This window comes from Acanthopagrus latus, chromosome 15 (genome assembly GCF_904848185.1).
Source record: "Acanthopagrus latus isolate v.2019 chromosome 15, fAcaLat1.1, whole genome shotgun sequence".
NCBI classification, from domain to species: Eukaryota; Metazoa; Chordata; class Actinopteri; order Spariformes; family Sparidae; genus Acanthopagrus; species Acanthopagrus latus.
This window is the reverse complement of record NC_051053.1, coordinates 24,181,203-24,202,275: the sequence shown is the minus strand read 5'-3', so window position 1 is coordinate 24,202,275 and position 21,073 is coordinate 24,181,203. Positions and strand designations below refer to the sequence as shown.

The following is a 21,073-nucleotide window of genomic DNA, read 5'->3' as shown; positions in this document are numbered from 1 at the left end:
CTCTGACCCTAAACCCCGAAATGTTCTCAGTTAACAAACAGGCATCTGAATGAAAGCTGAGCCGAAACGCAGCTTTGTGTGGCGACGGTGAGACAGACACGAGGAGTTTGATCTCAGATAATTCATCTGTGATACACTCTAGCATTGAGTGTGATGATGATGTACAATTGGTGGAAGTTTTTTGCAACACATTTCCTGCCATTTCTAGTGCAAATCCAAACTCATTCAAGATGAAAAATGTGGATTTACTTAAAAAAAACAAACAGATGTGGCTCTTGGGTGAATGTTTGTAACTACTAAAAGGTGCTCATGAGAAATACTGGCACTGTGTCATTTTATATTCTGCAGCATCTCCCAGATGATTTAAATAACAAAAAGAAAATACATAAACGAGGGAGGGAAAGAGGGAAATAAAAATAAAACCACCTCATCTCCCCTTCAGTATATAACCCTGAGGAATATATAAAAGGATAAGATATCAATTTCCTGTTATTACGCCCATAACTTTTTGGGAGATTAAATTAATCTGCCTCATATTGTCTTTCCCTCTGCAGTGCCGGCCTCCTTCTTCCTCCTTCCTCTCTGCTTTTTACGAGCCTGTGGTTACAACCAGGGAGTGTGAAGGATGTGTGTGTGTGGAGAGGAGGGGTGGGGGGTATAGATTTCTGATGGATGGTGGGTGTTTTATTTCCCCTCAACATGTGAAAAAGACCCCCCGGCATGCAGGGCTACAAGGTTAGCACTCACTTATTAATGTGACAGGAGCAGGAAATGGAAGTCTCATCCTCATTAGCACGACCCCGAGGGGATGAGCTTTGATACTGGTGTCGTGGCTGAACTAAAAATGTTTGGTTTTCATCCCAAGAAATGTTTGAATTGATTTTGCTAGTTAGGCTGATGTCTTCCTTTACCTAAAAAACCTTTACAGACAGGATTTATAAGAATATTTAACGGGGTACTGTATAGTTTTTGAGGAAATCCTAACTCAGAATTTTAATATTTACAATATCATTGAGGTAATAATACAACTGTTAATTAATAAACAAGGGTTTTGAAGCTCTGGCATGATCAGGCAAATGTAAACAAAGTAAAACAGTATGAAATGGTGTTGTTTTCTCAGGTCAGTTCATTCATTCAGTCATGAAAATTAAGATTATGTGTTTATTTAGTTTGCTTGGGCATTAAAACAAATGAGTCAGTGAAGAGCTTTCTCTTCTTCTGATTACATTTTATTCCCAAAAAACTACAAAGTGCACCTTTACTGATAACAGTCATAGCTTCAAACAGTGCTTTGGGGACTAAATACACAACCAATTTGATTTATTGATCTTGTACAGTTGGCTGGTGACTCTGGAGTCAACAGAAATCAAGGCAAAACCCAGAGCCAGAGAGCATTTATCTGGAGACACAGTCAAGGATTAAATGTCTTTGATGGATGTTGGAGTGTGATAACAACAGCCCAGAAATGCCTCATGAATCTGTAAACAACCTGTAAATGGCACAAGAATCCCACCAATGGCTGCTGCCCGGGGGCGTTTCTTCAGCCGTCCAGGCGGCAGGCGAAATGATGGAGAGGCTACATCAAGCTGGCTATATATACCCAGACACAAGACCGGATGTACCAGGATCAGCCTTCAAAATAAAACCAATTTGTCACGGGTTGAACGAAAATCACGGATAGACATTTATCAAACATGTATTTTTATAGAAGAAATACAGATTAAAACATGTCTGCGATAGAAAACAAGCACACATATATCCACCGGTATAGATTTTTCGTTCGTGTCATCGGTAATGATTTTATTTTTTACACTCCGAACAGGAAGGTGGTTCAATTCCGGTTAGCTTTATGTACTCCTGGGGAACAGAGCGTCAAACTATCAGTAACAATTGGACTACTTTGCTGTGGGAATTCCTGCCTCTGGTTGCAGGACTTGTCTTTAACTTACTTTCTGGGACACACTCAATTAAATGCCGCGTCTGGCTCAAGCCTGAGACTTAAAGCTCCGGCTTACCTGTGGAGCAAATGTGTCAAGTGGCAAGCAACGGTTTCCGCTCCTGCCGTGTTGTGATGGCTAGCCGTCGTCGCTAGCAGCCTAGCTAGCTGTATGGCTGGTGTCGGTACTGCTGCAAAGAAGGCGATAATTAGCTTGCAAGCGGGCTTCGCTCGCTCGGCTGCCACTTTGTTGTAGACAGCTCGCCATCTCTTTACCCTGCCGACAAGGCCGGCTAACGGATAATGCTTTGGATACCACAGTGAGGTGAGTGTCATTCAGACTCAGTTAACCTACTTTCACACGTTAAGTCGTTAGCCTAGCAGCTGAATCATCCCGGTTAGCGGAGCGCAACGGCTCTGGCTATTCCCCGGATTCAGAGACATTCCACCAAATATTCCATGTTTACAAAATGTTTTTTCGCGTCTCAGTTTTTGGGTGGTGTCTCCCGGTGCGAGGTTTTCTAAACTGGGTGGTCGACACTACTTGTGTTGCTGTACTGTCACTGCTCCTCTGCCGATGTGTCACATTACATAAATTCATATTTTATTATCAAACATCCCAAGTTAGCTTGCCACGCCAGTGAATAGCCCCCCGGCACGCCGTGCTGGCAGCAGAAGTGCTGGTGCTGGAGTCCTCCACACATTCGTACACATTACCAAAGTGTTAAGCTGGCGATGTAGATACATGGAGTCCTTTTAACATCTATACAGCCACATGAGACATTAAGGGGAAAGCTGTTAGACGGACAAAGCATCTCTGTGTCGAGGACGTTTAATGTTAGTGGAGTTATTTGGCGTTGAATGTTAGAAATCAGCGAGGATACTCCGGAGTGCCGGGGCTGTACAGTCTGTCTGTTGCTCTACTGACTGGCTCTGTTTTCTGACATTTACAGGAGGATCACCAGATGGAAATAATGATGTTTGCACCGAGTGGATTACTCCCCATGCCTTTCGAAATTGTGGAATAATTTTCATCATGCGCGCCGTCAAATCAGAGCTCGACCACTGCTGCAGAGATTCCGTGTCCTTGCATTTTTTGCACCTACCAGGGAGCTTTTAAAGACCAGCAGCCACGACATAAACTATGTACCTCCGCGGGTTGGATATGCCCAGAAACCTGTAAACATTAGCGTTAATTCGTGCAAAGGAAGCCCAAAGAAGGAAGTCCAGGGCGGGATAGGTACAGAGAAACTACCCGTTCCCAAAGAAACATGGCCTCGGTTTGGAAGAGACTGCAACGTGTGGGGAAGCATGCCTCCAAATTCCAGTTCGTGGCTTCCTATCAGGAACTGATGGTGGAATGCACTAAGAAATGGTGAGTTTTTTTTTTTTCTTCTTTTTTTGAGGGGGGAGTCACAGTCGACCACAGTGCTGTCATTTACGCCTCATGAAAACTGTGTGTCTCTGTCTGTGCTGGAATGCCAAGCTCGTTCCTGGTGGCCATAATTTACACACAGACACTTACACACTCAGTCTCCTTGGTGTGCAGGCATGTCTGTATGCTGGGAGGGGCTGGCTGCCTTGTAAAATTGCTATGTTTCTTTTTTTTTTTTTTCCCCCTTGTGCACTGATGTTGAATTTGTTTGGATTGAGTCTTGAGTAGGCAGGCTGAGAGATTTCCCTTCAACCTGAGGGGCTGGGTTCAAGCCGCCCTCGCGGTTCCAAAATGTCCTTGAGCAAACCACTAAAACCGTACCAGCTCCGGGGATGCTGTTGGCAAACTCATCTGACCTCTGACCTCATCGGAAGTAGGGAAACTGTGGGAGAAGTTCTGAGCTTTTGTTTTAAACGAGAGAAGCTTAACTGCATCGTCATTCACGGTATATTCACAGAAAATGTGAGCCGCTGACTGCAAAGTCATTCTTGACAGCTTACTTGTAGCACAACTTTCCTTGTTTCGCCCACTTGTCACTATTTTTGGTCAGTGCTTTTTGCAGAAATTCCCAGTTTATGTCTCTCCAAAATAATACCAATTAAAGGGATTTGATGTTTTTGTTATCCATTGCCAGGAAACAAGTTTGCCTTTCTTTGTGTTTGGTCGTCTTTAGTGTAATATTCATGTTGAATGTGATAGAAAAACAGGTGAATTGAAAGCAGCAGATTAGACCACATCCAGAAGTTTTACATAAGTCTTAATAACATGCTTTTTTTTCTGGAGCTTATGATGGAAGTAGCTAATAAGTGACACACCCTGCTTCCTGCTCATCTTTGGGGAGAGTTGGACATCTGCAGTAGCAGTCGGGGCGGGTAAAGCTCGGATAGTGTCTGCAATATCTCTGTAGCAAAAAATGAATGAATGATGTATACTGCAAGGAGGTGGGGCAGCTATCGGGTGCGTCTTCAGAGGTGAAGATAAGCTAGGAAGATAGCTGGATATATGCTACGCTTGAGCCTGCAGGTATGTGTCCAGTAATGAGTGAAAAGCTGGTTCCTGTGAAGAAAAGATGTAGCCTGCAGACATGGATTCTCAAGCAGCTTGCCGTAGGCGTGACTAACCCAGCCCCATGGAGCTTAGACCTGGGACAGATGTTAACGTGTTGGAGAATGGAATGAGAAAAATGTACATCTCTTCCCAGAGCAAAGGGTGGGTGGGCTCAGGAATATGCTTTGTTTTGCAATCAGAACACAGCTCCTTTATGTTATTCAATGGTAGATATATATAATAAAACCATATTTTTTTGGTATATTCTAGCTCTTCTCTATTGTATATCTATAGTTTGTGATAACAGTGATAATGACATACAGTGTAAATTTGTTTTGATTTTGCTCAAATACTACTTTGCTGTGGATTATTTTGTTTACAAAGTCTGTCATCATGTCACGTCAGAATCTGAAATTTCAGCCTTACAGCATGAAATACTATGCAAATGACTACTGAAGCAAGGAGTCACATCCTTTGTGAGATTGAGAGTGTTGCATCAGGGTCTCTGCTTGTCTTCAAGTGAATATTTTTGTGTATGTGTGCACGCCGGGCTCCAAGTGTGCAAGAAAGCGTTGGCGCACAGTTTCTGCCTTCCTTAGACTTCATCAGTACGGTATGTTATTGTTGCAGTGGAAACTTTCCATCTATGCAGACTGGAAACAGTCCCTGGAGCTCAAATGGGTCTCAAATCCTGAAGCCTTTCAGAAGTGATTTTTTGAAAGCCCACAGCCCTTTCATATCTCCAATCAGTAACAGGAAGAACAGCTGAACACTTGATTTGTGTCACTGTTGTTATGTATGTGTGCCTGTGCATAAAGATGTGGGTGTTTTTGAATGTACATTGTTTGCAATGGGAAAGCATTTTGCTCGCTTGACTGATACTTGAAACAGTCTGAAGGTAAGAAGGTCAGGGGTCTGTTCTTGGTCTGGTCTTCATGTGTGATTCCCATGCCTTAGGGCTGGGCCTTACTCGATATGAAGTAGTGCGTACAATATTCTGTCCATCCATGAACCTGTTTGTAGTTGTTATGAACAACCACACTTAAAGGTGCAGTTAAAGTCGGCCTTTGTAGTGAGATGGGAAATGTAATGCGATCATAGATCATCTCTCCTGAAGGACGTGCACAGTGTTGTGCTTGGTTTTTCTCATGAAGCAGGACAGAAATGGCAGAATGACAGAAATCGAAGATGTTTGACCACATCAGACACAACTGTCTCTCACTGTTACAGATTAATATGAGGCCAGAGACTGTGTACTGCTTTGTATCATCTATGTGTGAACACAGTGATAGGTATGATCAGTCACCTGACCCCTATTTTCATGTGGATGTGGGGTGAACTAACCTAAGCATCTTCATCCAGCCAGAATAAATGTTTTGGTGCTTGAATCTCCTCTGATGGTAACCATAACATTTATTATATGGTGAAAAACTCAGTAGGCTTGCATTTATATAGACACTTTTCCAGTCTACTCACCACTTAAAGCACTTTACAACACTTGTCACATTCACCCATTCACACACACTTTCATAATCTGATGGTAGAGGCTGCAATTCAAGGTTCCAACATCAGGAGCAATTTGGGGTTCAGGGCCTTGGCCAGGGATATTTGACATGCTGCCTGGGGATCCAGAGATCAAACCACCGACCTTATCCACTTACCACTGCTTAGTTTACAACCTGTTCTATCTCTTGAGCAACAGTGGCCTACATCTTAACTGCAGTATAGTTTAGTTGCTAATGATAAATGTTACAAAACAAAGCTCAGACCTGCCCGATTACGTGATGCAATCCTCCCAAAGTACACTGTACTGTACGTTTGTTTTAAATGTTAGTGCCCTGAGATACGTTGCAGACTGTTGGCTTCATCAGCGGCTGTTCAGATAAATGAAGTGGTGACTGTCTGTCTTTCTGTGAGCAAATCAATGATTTTACTACGTTAAAGAGGGTTCACCTTGTTTTTCCCCCTCTCCCTTATAACCTTCAAGCTAAAGATATCTTTTTTGGGGGCCGTTAGCTCAGCAGATGAGGATGTGGTGACAGAGAAGGAGTTTAGGATTACGGGTGTTTCCTATCATATTTTGTCTTTGTAAAGTAATTTTTTGGTCTCAATACATTGCTCTAGTTGCTGTAGTCGGCTCCAATGTGGAGCAGAGTGAGTTAGCATTCCACTCACACACCCATTTCGGACTCTAGAATCAATTCAGACTAGCCATTAAAACATTAATGACTTCAGTGTTTGTGTTTGCCAATGAAATGAAGCACCGCTCACAGAGTGTTGCAGCGCTGCCCTTTTTGAAACTCGATACTTGACACCTTTTGATGAGAAAATGAACCGTATTTTTACTTGCTATTCATCTGTAAGAGGTAATTATGTTATTAGACTTTCTTTCAGGTCAGGATTGAAAATCTAACCTCCTTGGCACACACAATTGGTAAAAAAGTGTAAATCTGTAGTTTAACCTTCTATAGAAATTGATAAACTTGCCTCTTTTTTTAATATATTTTTAGTCTAATGTGTAGTGTTATGTTCATACACATACACACACATCGTTGCTCTACACTGTAGTACACTGCCCCTTTTTCTATATGCAGTATGTGTCCTTATCAGCATTAATGAACGGCTTTGTCTAAAAAAACAACAAGCCAAACAAAGGCCAAATATCCGGTTAGCATTATTTTTTCCACTCATAACTGCCCGTGCTCAGAGACACATATATCATTTTTATTAAGGCTTCTACAAATATTAAACATAGGTAACATAGGTGTGATGGAGCAGTGCCTGCTTGTTTAATATCTCACGCTACTGCTGCTAAGCACTTGGCCAGGGTGGACAGTTTCTTGTTCTTTCACCTTTTATAACAGTGTCCATGCACAGCATCTGTCTCTTATCATATGTAACTCGTGTGTTATTTGATTTGATTAGACTTCCTGTGCATTGTTGTGGGGAAAAGTCTGTAAGGGGTGTGTGTGTGTGTGTGTGTGTGTGTGTGTGTGTGTGTGGGAGCACATAGACAAGACAGAGATGGAAGAAGAATCGTCACAAAGTATCTCGTCTGTTTTGTAGGTTATTAGTTTCTGATAACATAGAAATATGTAAACATGTTCTGTCAGGCATCCAACTCTGAATATTCATTCAGAGGTTTTCATCAGTTCTTGAGTGCACCACACCAAGCAGCTTGGAGCATGACTCCATGTTTCTTAATGTGGAGCTATCAAGAGGGTTTAACCCCAAGAGTGAAAGGCAATTCAGCCTGAACTTAGGCACGAATGTTACCCTCGCTCTGTTAGAAACCCCCTGAGGCTGGTGCAAGAATGTCTTTTTAGTCAACCTGTCTGGTGAAATAGCTCGAAAACATCATCAAAAGCCAAGAGTGACATGTTGACACGTGTAGCAAGGATTTGAGAGTTATACACACTGGAAACAACACAGAGACGCTATTGATTACATGGTAAGCCTATCTGGTTACATACAAGTGTGGCTAATCAAGACTTCTTGCCTCGCTGCTGCATGACAAGACAGGGAAGGTTCAAGAGTTGTGAGTAAGAAGTCTTTATCAGTCAAGGACTGTGCAGAAACCCTGGAGGCTGACACACACAAACAGAAACACACCATCAGTCATTTCATAGGTATTAAGAAACTCTGAACACAAGTACTGGATTTACGCGTCTCTTTTGAGGTGTTTGGTGGTCCCGCTGGGAACGCCTGCAGTGCAGGATTTGACTTATTTTCCAGAATTTAATCTATGAATTGTCATAGCAGCACTGCAACACGTGATATATGTGTCGTACATATTTTGGCCCAAGTTATTTGTTATTCATGCGAAATCGCCATGCTTTCATTCCTTCATTTTTCCACTTGAATTGAAATTAGCTGTGCTGCTTAACTCCTGAAAAGGAGATGATTTCTCAAATTTACATTTACACTAAATATAAACATGTAACTTAAGGACTTCGAGGTTTCCCTTTCTGCCACCTCCACTCCACTACTTTTATTTAATAACTTTAGTTACTAGTTACTTTCCAGATCCAGATAATCCAGTGTTGATCGGCTATTTACAGTTTTGTGGGTGGAACATTGTGTAAGATCAGAGAGTGGTGATAACAGATTGAGTAAGAAATAAGCACCAGAGCCAAAGTTATGCATTTGTGAAGTCATTTATCTTATCGGCAGTGAGACAACAAAAAACACTGAGACCCATAATTGTTAAAATGCTGAGTATCCGCACTGATGAGAGGACCTACTTATTAGATTTACGTTGCACAATTTGTTCATTGCACAATTGCAGTGAGGATCACAACTTTAATAAATTAATAAACTGGATTGCGATGAAAGGTAAACTCTTTAATTTGATTCCCACAGCTGTCAGGAGTTGTGAATTTACCAACATGACTCCATCAACGTGTCCTTGAGCAAAAGCACTGAATCTCTACTGGCTCACTCATTGTATTATCACAGAATCAAAGCGTTACTAAATACCAAAAGGGAAAACTGTGTAAATCAGTGTCAGTTATGCAAACCACAGTGCAGGCATCAGGCTGTCGGTTGAGTAATGGCTCAATGTTTGACTGGAAGTGACCAGCGTGTGTCAGGCTGTGACATGTAGTCTTCTGTTAAACATGTGTGTGTTATGGCAAGCGTCCATCATGTCTCTGCCAAAGAAACATCTTCCTGCCAACTTGTCTGACGTGGCTCTCTATTCTATTCAAATTTGAAGGCCGTGATACATTCCTGCGTATAAAGTATGGCAGCAGGAGATGATTTCACTGCCAGGTAGCACAGTGAAGTTGTTTTTGCTGTGCAGAAACTCCTGGAACCACACAGTTTGTTGTTAATGGCTATATGGTTTTGAAGAAACTAAATCTCTGAGTTTGATAATTTAATTGCTCACAGAGGGTCTTGGTGTAGTTTGGTATTGTTGCTTCGGTCTTTGATTTACCTTGAAATGTTTGCTTGTGTGTATTTGTCCGAATGTTGTTGTAAATATGAACGGATACGCTAGTAAAACGCCAAAACAGCGGCGAACACAAACAAGTGTTTTCATTGTTGATAGTTGAGTTGTTTTAATTTGTGTTCGCTTCCTTGATTATAGCATTTGCTGATGATTTAACGCTGCCGATTTGTTTTGCCCTCTCGGTGCAGCTCGCTGCTCTTTTTCTCCCCCCTCCTGTAATTCTGCAATTGTTTTCTTGCACCAAACCCACTGCTGTCATCTGGGGCAGCTCTCACACTATCATTAATGCCTCCCCTCACATCTTTTTCTCTTTTCCTGCTTCCGATAATGTCGCTTTAACTGCTTTGCAGTGGAATCCACCCAAGTGTAGTTGTTCTGTGCTGCAATTATGGACACAAATAGACATTTACACACCCACTTCCACACATACCAAGAGACACGAAACATTGCCGGGTGGTGAGACAGTCAATGGAGTGTTAAAAGTGATGAAAACTCTGCTGGTGTTACTGTATGTCTGCTGCTGTCAGGCAGAGAAACACATGGCCCTGGAGACTACTCATCATTTATCAGCCTGCAGAGCAGTGCTGCATCTGCAGGCTGATAAATATATACCGCTTGAAACCCTGTTCTTAAAAAATCTAGCTGGTGCAGGTGGAATTTAGGATGTAAAAACTTGCAGCAGATTTTGGCTTCGCCCCGCAGTAAAAAATAGTTTTTCCCCTACTCTCCTATTCTGTCAAGCAGAGATGTGATCCCTGCAGGGCAGTAAACTCCCTGTCCTTACTGTAGTTAAAAAAAGTTTTGACATGGTGGTAGTAATTTATCATAAACCCTTGGGTAGAACAGTAATTTACCGCTTCTGCAGACTAATCTATACTTGATATTCTTTACTGCAGTTACTGTAATGTGTGTGGGCTGATGACACTTCCTTCACTTCACGCTCCCAGCCGCAACCGGCAAACTATAAAAAATAAAAAGATGTAGAAAAAAAAAAAATACATGGAAAATAAATTCTAGCAAAATGAAGGAAGCAGTTTTAATTGCCAGCAACCACAAGCAACATTCACAACTTTCAAAACTTCTCTTCTCTTATGAAAATTTCCTCCCATTTAATTTGTTTGTAATGTAAAATAACATTGATAAGCAGTCACTGCTGAAGCTACGGCCGCCTGACTGCTCATGTAACATTGCCTTAAGAAATGGACGTTGCTGTCCTCACCAGGGCTCCTTGTTTCCCTGCTGTTGGTGCTCTTGTAGCACATGATGACTGTGATTCTGACTGTGTCGATCTCTCCTCGGGGCTGTTAGCAAGCTGGAGATTTTTATGATCTCAGCTACCCTACTGAAAGGCAGCTTCCTTTCATTCCCTTTATTTTAGAGCTGCTCCTTAACACTTGATGTTAATGATTTCTGCTGTGCCCGATCTCTTCCTAAAGCTTCTATCATGCCATCTTGTATGATGACAGTGTCTTCATCACTGTCTTGCTGTTGAAGGATGTCAGCGATTAGTGTTGTTTTTTGCCTTGCTAATATAGAAGCCGAAGTTTGCACAAAAGTCTCACTTGTCTTTATCTGCCTTGTGTCTTTCTCATGAGAGTTCCACCGAGGAAATACTCCATTAGTTTGCATAGAATATGCGTCGCTTTGAGCTCTCGCAGCTCCCACAGCTTTTTCAGACATACAGTTTATGCGGCTCCCTCGCCGCTGCAGAAATCTAATGATAAGGGAGGAATGAAAGCTGCTGGAGATGAGCCAGTCGACTGAAGTAAGAGGACAAAAAGATGCATACCACTGCCAATGTGTACACTTCTCTTGTAGCCTCTAACACATGGTCTTCGTAACTTATGGGGTCTGTCCGTACTTTTTGACACTTAGTGTAGACAGTGCCCATTAGTTTTATTGAATATCATTTCAGATGTTGGTCTTGAGGTCCTAGCACAGAATTTATTTTCAAGCGGCTCCCCAAATCTTTCTGTGGAGAGTTTTACTCTACACCTATAGGCCAGCCCTGTCAGCAAAGAAACATTTCATTTTCTTCTCCTGACAGGCATCACCACCTAGATTTCTCGTTTTTGACAGCTCCCTCTTCTCTGCTCCTTATAAGCCTTCACAGAGCTAAGATTTAGATAACTTTAATCTGACCTCCGTCCCTCGAGGCCGGTGGAGCCTCTGATCCTCACTTTCATCTGTCCGACCAACTTGCTTTATTGTTTGTAACTTGCTGTTACCGAGCCTCTCTTCTCCGTCATGGCAGACCCATAACCACACTTGACCTCCAGTCGGTCTGTCTCTGCTTTGAAGCTCAAGAGTGTCTACATGCAGCTTCCCTTTCAAGAAAAATTTGTACATTTCTTAAAAATAACACGAAGCTGACTTGAAACAAACTCGGCTGCGTGCTGAATTTAAATTGCATCTGCTTCAAAAAGAGTCTTCATGCTTGATATCTTCAGGGCCTCATTGGGAGTAATCAAGTCTGTAAATGTCTGGGAAAATATTGTGCAGTCCCGGTTCACACTCCACCAGATACTTTATTTATTTATAAACTGTATGGACTGTATGGATGTTAACAATAGTCTTTATCAAAAGATTTGATATTACAAAGTTAAATCCAGGTGGGCAATGGGGTGAGTGACTTGTGTTAATCATGAATGAAAATCAGGCTGGTAAGCATATAGAAGAACTGTGAGGGTCAAACCTGTGAACATAATGAAATGATAGATAATAATGACGCAAGTTTATTCAGAAGTCAGAGGAAGCTGATCTAATTAAGATGTTTGTTTCATTCTTGATGACCCTTTGAAATGATGGATATTCAAATATTTAAAGCTTGGTAATGAATGTTTGCTGTCAAAATGACAATCTGATATCATTCATGCACAAATGGTCACACACTTCATGCACATTTTTTGTGTAATCTTGAAAAGAACATTTTACTTAACATTTAACAGTTCCAGAAACATTCCCAGGCTCTGCAACACAATTAGTTGCAGGTACAGCAGTTACAAACTTAGAGTCCACATTCAGTCTTACATGAATGCTAATCTGATGTCCAAATATTTTTTTATATCTTCCTCTATGGCATTTAATTAGTCTCAAAACCCACACACATAGAAACCAGGCATTTGCACCCACACCAGATCAGTATCTGCAAGGAAAGTCATTCCCAACGAGGGAGTATTTGTTCTCTGGGCACAAATTTGTTCCTGTGAGCATCGCAAGCTCAGCCCTCCCAGTGCAAGAGCGAGGGTTCAACATTCGATTCCTGTCAAGTTTAATTTTGAGGATTTGGAGGCAGGGTCCGAAAAGGCAGCAGTTGATGTCTCCCTTTGCTGTCCTGACTGCTTGTTTGAGGGAAGTATTGCATGTGTCGCTGATTGTTGTTTGTGCCAACCCTCCCACTGTTGGATCTTTGACTATTTGCTGGACAGTCTCACTGAAGCTTGGAAGTGAGGACAGCCCAGGTACACACTCGAACAAGCACAATCAAGTAAGCTGATTAGTGAGAACTGTAACTTACACACCGGACACTTGAATCTGGCTTTAGTGCTTTCAGCCTTAACTCGGTGTCATTGACCCAGCTGTCGGTTGCCTCATACACAAAGACTGACTGTCAATGTAGCCTAAAGCAGCTAAGACACACGCACACACATTGAGAACAATGCTTATCACTGCCTGTAATCACTGCATTACGCAAACTTGATGCAGATTATAAGTCATAGTTTGCCAGAATGTGTGGGTTTGCGTGGTGTGTGTTCAGTTTATCATGCAGTCTGGGAAGTGACAGTCGCACAGATTGTGTTTGCGCTGCTACATATGTCCTGATAGCAAAGGCCACAGTCTGACTGATAGCATAGCAAAGTGAGAGCGGCCCCCCTCTTTCTGCTCATTTCTCTCCCTTTTCCCTTTGTCATTTGTCTCGTCCCACTCTCAGCGATTCTCGTGATGCTGTCTTTGCTGAATCAGAAATTGCCAAGTAGGTCAGGTATAAAAAATACATTTATAGCTAAGCTATTTATAATAGGCCTGTTACGTCTGTGAGTAAACATTATTTTGAAAGCATTTTAAGCTGTCACTTGGTTATTTCTTTGATTTTGACTGTCTTTGGTAAAAACCGGCAATGGCTTTGGTCTTCTAGTGCTGCAGATCCCAGAGATCCCTTAACAAAGTGTGAGATTTGCTAGTGATGTTTAAATTTCTGTCACTCTTATTTTTTTTTAAGTCAATTCCAGTCAGTCTTGCTGTGTTTTAAGATCTTTTAGGTGTATTTTATTGTGCTTTAAACAATGCTATAACACAGCCAGTCTAGAATGGATTTATTTTCTACAAGAAAGAAAGGTAGCCAGTGTAGTGAAGTTCACTTGACCCCCATTAATCTTAGAGCCTCTGTCCATTCAAGAAAGAGACAACATCTCTCACAGTACTTAATGGGGGAACCTCTGACTTTGCAAGCCAAAGAGAAATCCCCCAACAGGACAGTTTCTAAATGGACTTGCATTTCTTATAGCGCTTGTCCAATCTACATGCCGTTCACATCCACATTCATACACTGATGCAAGGTGCAAGGTGCTCAGAAGCAATTCAGTATTGTCAGTATTTGAACCAGCGACCCTCTGATTACTAGATGACACTCTTCCTTCTGAGCTACAGCTACCCCTATCTAGAGTCAGGATGGATTGCGTCCTGCTGTTTAGTCCAAGCATCAGCAATTGTTGATGCTGGAAACCAAAAAATCTACATATTTGTGTACAAATACCTGATAAATATAAAGAGTCATGGGAAAGTAGGAGTAGGAGCAGCATTTGATTGTATGAATGATGCATGTGTAATAGCCACATCGTAGGAAGTACAAATTCAACTAAGGCAGTCTTGGCTTTTTGTTTAATATGTGCTACGACATAGTAAATGCATTTACAGCAACCTGAAAACAAGGCGTATATTATGAGCCACTGAATTTAGACACGATTCAAACCAAGCTGAATAAATCCCTGGTTTTCATCTGGAAGGAGCCAGGAGGGTAATTGATTGACATTCAAGTGAGTCCCAATGGGTTTGTCACCTCTTATGACCCAGATATCTACGCTCGACATCTTGTTTGCTCACCTCACACTACAGCCTTCAGTCCTGTTACACAGAATAGTGCAAGATAATAACTTTTCATGCCTTGCTTTGGTGCAGTCTGTGGTGAGAGTCTGAGACATTATATATGGGTGTGCCTGTGTGTATTGCAGCAGAGCGCCTGTTTTAGTATGCATGGCAGTGATGTAGTCTGGTGTTTCATCTTTCGCAACTGCTGTATTACAGTACAAATTATCCACAACATCCTCCCCCCCCAGTGTCTGATAGACAGGTAGACAGGAAGTCTGTCGGCAGCTTCCTCCTCTGAGTATTGTCAGCATTTCGTTGGGATGATACAGTATCCGCTCTCTGAAAGACACACACAGGCAGACTTATTCCCCTCCTCTTACCCTGACTGTCATTCTCTTTTCGTCTCGCCATTGTGATCAACCTGTACAGCTAATATCTTTCAGACAAACGTGTATACCCCTGAATCAAAGAAAGTTATACAGTGAGACTGACAATGAATTCTCAATAGTCAGATCACACAACCCAGAGCTATTCAAGTAAAGAAGCCCAGTGAAGTAAAACCCCAAATCTTAATGCTGTCTTCTGCTACTTGAAACCTACTGCAGCTTAATTTAATGGCTGTATATCCTCCCATCTTTTATCCAAGTGCTTAAACTCAGATGTATGTTACCTTCCCCACACACTGCAGTTATTTTAGCTTTTTATGTGTCATAAACCTCTTTTGTGCTCAGTTATTCTTCACATTATGATCACTGACATGAAGCAATAAAAGGCTTTGTAGGGCAGCTGCTTGGTGGAATTTTGTCAGAATTAATGGCGGTTATGTAGTCAATTTCCTTCAGCTATTTCAGAGACAAAAATGGAAATCAGTATTAAGTGGTCAGCTTTCCCTTTTGGAATTTGGAAGTTGTGAAGGTTACTATTGTGTTTTTAAGAATAGCCTAAATTTATCGCTGTGCTTATCACTCGGCCATATTTTATCACTGTGCCACTAAACTAAACTTAACTCAGCCCTTCCCTGCTATGTGTTTGGGTTTATAACACTCTGTGTGTGTAGTTAGTTTGTGTGTTTGTGTTTTGTTGTGTGTGGTCTGGGGGGCCTTCAAATCAAATGTGAAGTGGTTCCTTCCTCCTGCGGACAGGAAAGATAGAGCAGCAACATCCTGACGCACCCTTTACTTCCATCCATGCGGACAGATGGATATGCACACAGAGCCATGAGAACATTTATGCTGCAAAACTATTTTTTTTGATGAGCAAGTTTTTTTTTTTTTTGTCTGCCTGTAAAGTGGCACATGTTGCCCTTCGGGTGATTAAATGTGCGTGAAACCACCCATCTGTTCCCCCGAACACTGCAAAAAATAAATAGCTAACTGTACAGACACACTTCAGCGTGTCTTCCCGTCTTCCTTCCTAAAACATCTGATGGAACAGATTCCCTTTGTTTAAATCAGTACAGCTCTGCGGTATACGCCTGCTCTGCTTCACTTGCTTCAATCATTGTGCGTATCTACAGCTCCAAAGTGTCTTTTTTTATATACATTTTTAATTAGGGCTGCACAATATGGTAAAAAAATCACACTGCCAAGGTAGTAGGAGTAGTAGGAATGATTGTTTTATCATCTGAATTTTTCATTTCACTGACAAACTATTGAAAACACAATGGTATGACATTTGTTAGTCTTTTCTAAACAAATAGGTATTGTTACGCATAGAAAACACCATTTGTAGGTTGTTGTATCTCTACAGCAGTACAGTAGTAAAATGCTGCTTTGTCTTGCATTTTAACATCAGCGTCTACAATTTGGATATTACAATCGACCATATTGCAATTTTGATAATATTCCTATCAAGTGTGCAGCCCCATTTTTATGCAGATGGTCTTTGTACTGAGCTGTGATTGCTGTCTTAATGCTTCAGAGTGCTTAGCAGCTCTGTGGCTCTGCTGATGCAGAGTAGACAATGATTGAGAACTGCAGACACTGCTGAGATGCAGCCTTCGCTGCACAGCATGAGTAGACAAAGTGCACAACAAACTTAATACACAATAATACTTTGGAGCAGAATAGAGCTGACTGTGGAATTTAGATTTTAGAAAGCATATATTGAATGAAAAATTCTCTAAAGCCAGAGAGCAGGGTTATAAATGACACAATCATAAAAAAAATTTGATGAACACGTCACATGTCGTCTTTATTTGTTTTTCTTACCTGCTGTGACGCTAAAATGGTTTTGAGGAAAACATTAAATATCCACATGCTGACTAATTTCAGTTTTCAGTGGATGAGAGCTTGGCTAGATGTCTTAAAGGTAAATGTAGGAGGATTTATTTGTGTTTTGTGTCTATCTCAAAGGGCAGTCGTCTCAGCTCCTGCTGAGCTTGCTGACCCACTTTCACTGTTATCTGCCCTGTCTCATGTCTCCAGCCCACACACACACACACTCACAGACTCGCTTCCATCTCTTTATCATCTTCTGAAAACCTTGTGTTGATGATTTTTATCTTACTGTATTTTGTAGTTGTATCTGAGCTAAAGACCAAAGGCTGTTTTTAGGCCAATCAGAGTCTTGTATCACCCTTTATCACACCTATGCATGTTCATTCTTTTGTCCTTTTTCTTCTCTCATTTCCGTCTCACTCATCCAGCTGCTGAGAGTTAAATAAGCAGTTTACAAGGTATTAAACATTTTAAAACAATAGCCATTTTAAGCTGTTGGCAGCTCTGTAGGTTGTTGAGGGTTAAATAACCCTCCATTACCTCTTTTTTCTAACATTCTTATAGTCATTACACAAACTATACCTCAAATTCATGCAAACGGAAGGACTTCATTTTTTTACGTGTGAACATTCATGATGAACACACACATTCATAGTCTTTCTTGAGGGATCTCTGCGGCCATCTTCATCAGATTTGTTTCTTCTGCTGTGGCATTCCTCTCTGATGGCTCATTGATTCCTGTTAAACACTGAAGGAACGTGCAGGCCTGAGGTTAGAGCTGAACTCGAGGGAATGACACCAGAAAGTGTGAAGAGTCAGTAAGCCTGCAGGCGAATGGTTTAAATTTTTGTCATAGCACATGGAGAACTGTACAAAGGGAAGAAAAATAAGGGAATGGTAATTTGTGTGTGTGTGTGTGTGTGTGTGTGTGTGTGTGTGTGTGTGTGTGTGTGTGTGTGTGTGTGTGTGTGTGTGTGTGTGTGTGTGTGTGTGTGTGTGTGTGTGTGTGTGTGTGTGTGCTCTCTGATATGGCCTGTGTTGTTGGACAATAGCTTCTCTATGTGAAGCCTCTCCTCAAGGCTGAAATTGTTGCCCGTCATTCTCCCTCTCTCCTCTCCTCTCTCCTCTCTGCTCTGCTCTTTTTTCCTCTCACTCCTCTTCTTTCTGTCCCCCGGTTTTCTTCTTTCTTCCCTTTCTTTTGTGTCTTCTCTGTCTCCGTCACAGAGTCAGTCATTCTTTCCCCAGTATGACTGCTTTGCTGTTTTTCTTCAGGAGTCTTTGACACCAGGGCCCGTTTGCACATACACCAAGTGTTATGCTTGCTATGCCTGGAGAATGTGCACTCAAACCACTCACAGATATCTGAAACCCACTGATAAATGGATATTTCCAAAGATAGGGATTCATTATCACCACATGTTGACTGTATTTTTATGAGATGTCATAATGCCTTGCCAACCAATGTGTGGCATTCTCGCCTCTAATTGGAGCAAACAGTAGTACAGCTTACCAGTAAAAACAGCATCCCCCGACTACATGAGGCAGATACCACTATGTTCAAGAATTTAATAATGATGTATTGGGCAATATTATTTTTTTGTTATTGGTTACTTATCACATTTTTCACAAAACATCCAAACACAACAGGTACAGCAACAACACTATAAGGGGTAGACAGAGGAGACGAAGAAGAGAGGGGAAGGTGGGTGTCACTGACATTTTGTTGTTGAAGAATTTGAGACATTCAGTGGGATGTTTTGCTGTTGGAATTAAAAGATGTCAGGGCTCTCTGGTGCACAGGGTAGGTGGTGACACTGTCAACTGTGTATTTGGTAGGTCTGTGTCCCATTTTGTTTTTATTTGATACTGATGTCGGCCTGGACGCAACAGAATAAAGTGTTTTTAATTGATCCCTGAAGAGCAGTTTGCACCCTTTCTTTTCTCCGTTATGGGGTCAGAGGTCGGGCTCAATAACAGGGCATCAGATTTGTAGTTGTAGCTGGAAAGCTTAGGAGCACAGAGCAAAACCAACACAAGAACTTGAACCCAGGATTTTCTCTTGACAGTGTTATTGATTGGCACCTGTTAAGTGTTCCACTCTTTTTTTTTTTTTCTTTCAATCCTTTTGGGCTTTATTGGATACTGACAGCTGAAGAGAGGCAGGAAAGAGGGAGTAGTAGGGAATGCTAAGCACCAAAGGGCCCTGGCTAGAATTAAACCCAGCCTTAGATGATGAGAGCCCTCCACAAGGTGAGCTACCAGGGCACCCCTACCTGATTGTCTTTGACCAAAGCCAAAGCGTGGTTTGACCTATGTACTATAATTTGGGATTTCACTGTATTTCTGTGAAGGTATTAAGATAAGCCAGGGTCGGGTCCTGCCAATTTGGTTCAGGTTTGGGATAAAATAATGGGATGCACTGATCAACCTTTTCTTTTCTTAATCCTAATATCTCAGGTCAGGGTATCTGCTGAGCACTGATCTGATACTGGTGCCGTCTCTTCCCAAATTGAAAATCTGTGTGCCTCACAGCATCAAAGTCAGTGAAGTACACCTGATGTAAGGTAACATGAGGCCAAGGGTAGCTATGGCGCTAAAAACCTGAGTTGGCAGCCTGGCGTGAAGGAATTAATGTAGATAATAAGAGAAACAGGATTTTTTGTTAATGACACTGACAAGGAAAATCAGTCTCATCATGGCCGATGCTGAATGGCCTTAGTCAGTACTGGGCTGATCCAGAATAGTAATACCAAAATGTTAGTATAAAAGATAACATTTTAACAAAGAAGGTTCATTTTTATATTAAAAATTCACATTTCACTGTCAGAACATTTTTGTCCCCAACACCACACGTACTCAATTTTGCAATATATATTTGCACTAGAGGTTACAGACAGGCACGTGCAGACCTGTCAGCTAGTTAACTGCTCTGTGTCACAGCTTTGTGAGACTCTAGTGGCAAAGGGAAAAGGGAAAGGACAGGTAATCCTCAGTGATGTATCACACCTTCTGAATATGAGTCGTTACCATCAGTAAAGAGCTTTTCAGGATATCACCTATACAGACTTCCCTTTCCCAACGATGGTTTAAACCTGCCAGTAAAGCTCTGTTAAACAAATCCTTGTGATGTGAGATGTGTTCACTCGCATCTTTATTGTAGACGATGATCTCGAGCACTTTATTGTTAAATGTCTGTTTTTCATTGTTGTCGTAATACTATGCTTGATATTGTTTAACAGTTGCCACAGAAACGAAAAAATAATTTATGAAAGGACTATAAACAAAACAAATGACTGTGGCTGTTTTCATGATTTCCCAGGCTGACAAGACGTAATGGAGAGCTTCTGTTAGTCCCTTATTTGTCGTGGTATTTTTTTCACATCACGGGCGAAATAAAAAGTCAGTTGTAATTTATGAGGCAGCTCCATAAGGCTTATTTTTACTGATTTGTAAAGCATGGATGTGTGTGTGTGAAGGTCAGGTGCTGCTCTGTAAGAACATAGGCTCTCGATTTGCCTCAATATTTACAGTTGATTACTTAAATCGATCATGACGATTATGCTGCTAAAGCTGCTGAGTTGACCCTGACCACTGCACTGAACAGTGCTGTGGTTTTTCAAAATGAAGTAAATGTTTTATATTCTCCTCTCTCTGCTTTTACATTTAATTCATTTCTGGCTGTCGGGTTACAGCTGTTAGTTATCATTGCAGTGCGACTCTGACCTGGTTTCTGTTGGGTTGTCCCAACTCTCGGCCTCCTTCAGTGTTTCTCCTGTCACATAAACCTCCTGTATGTGTATTTGTTGCTGTTTGTGTTCTGCTGCGTGTGCTGCAGTCCACAGAGACAAAGTCAGGGTGTAGCTGTGGCTCATGATTTATTCATACCGTGAGTGGCTTTGCAGGTGTGTGTGTGTGTATGCAATGTTGTTGTTGGTGTGTGTGTGTGTACGGCAGGGAGCTTATCAGGGTTTTAAAATGTCAGGCATTAAGATACAAGTGATGATCAATTGGACCGACGGTCTTATCGTGCTAATGCGTAGGTAGTAGAGGCACAGAGATAGGTAGATTGATGAACAAATACCCTTTTTGCCTTTTTCACTCATCTGTCTTTTCTCTCCTTCCTCACAGGCAACCAGACAAACTGGTGGTGGTTTGGACACGCAGGAGTCGGCGGAAATCTTCCAAGGTTTGTATTTGATAACTAGCATTCAAAAAAAAAATTAAGTAAACAATTAAATAAGAATGTTTCTTACATTGTTTGTCCCTCTGCCCTGCAGGCCCACAGCTGGCAGCCTGGCATCAAAAATCCCTACAGAGGAGTGGTGGTGTGGCCTGTGCCAGAGAACATTGAGATCACTGTCACTCTTTTTAAGGTACGGTACGGTTGTTTAATTAGC

The 21,073-nt window shown here is 41.6% G+C and overlaps 1 protein-coding gene across 5 annotated transcripts in view; it reads left to right on the top strand.

Annotated features, from left to right (window-relative positions):
* The first annotated feature begins 1,841 nt into the window (after positions 1-1,841).
* Positions 1,842-21,073, top strand: part of ehbp1 (EH domain binding protein 1) — a 144,768-nt gene continuing 125,536 nt past the window's right edge. For 4 of the 5 annotated variants that reach the window (XM_037123875.1, XM_037123877.1, XM_037123876.1 and 1 more), the window contains exons 1-4: positions 1,843-2,261; positions 2,890-3,311; positions 20,805-20,862; positions 20,954-21,049. In XM_037123875.1, coding sequence (XP_036979770.1) covers positions 3,208-3,311; positions 20,805-20,862; positions 20,954-21,049 — 258 coding nt within the window. In that variant the 5' untranslated portion in view covers positions 1,843-2,261; positions 2,890-3,207. Of the gene's footprint in view, positions 2,262-2,889; positions 3,312-20,804; positions 20,863-20,953; positions 21,050-21,073 lie in introns of all 5 variants that reach the window. The other variant, XM_037123874.1, reaches the window with a different exon arrangement.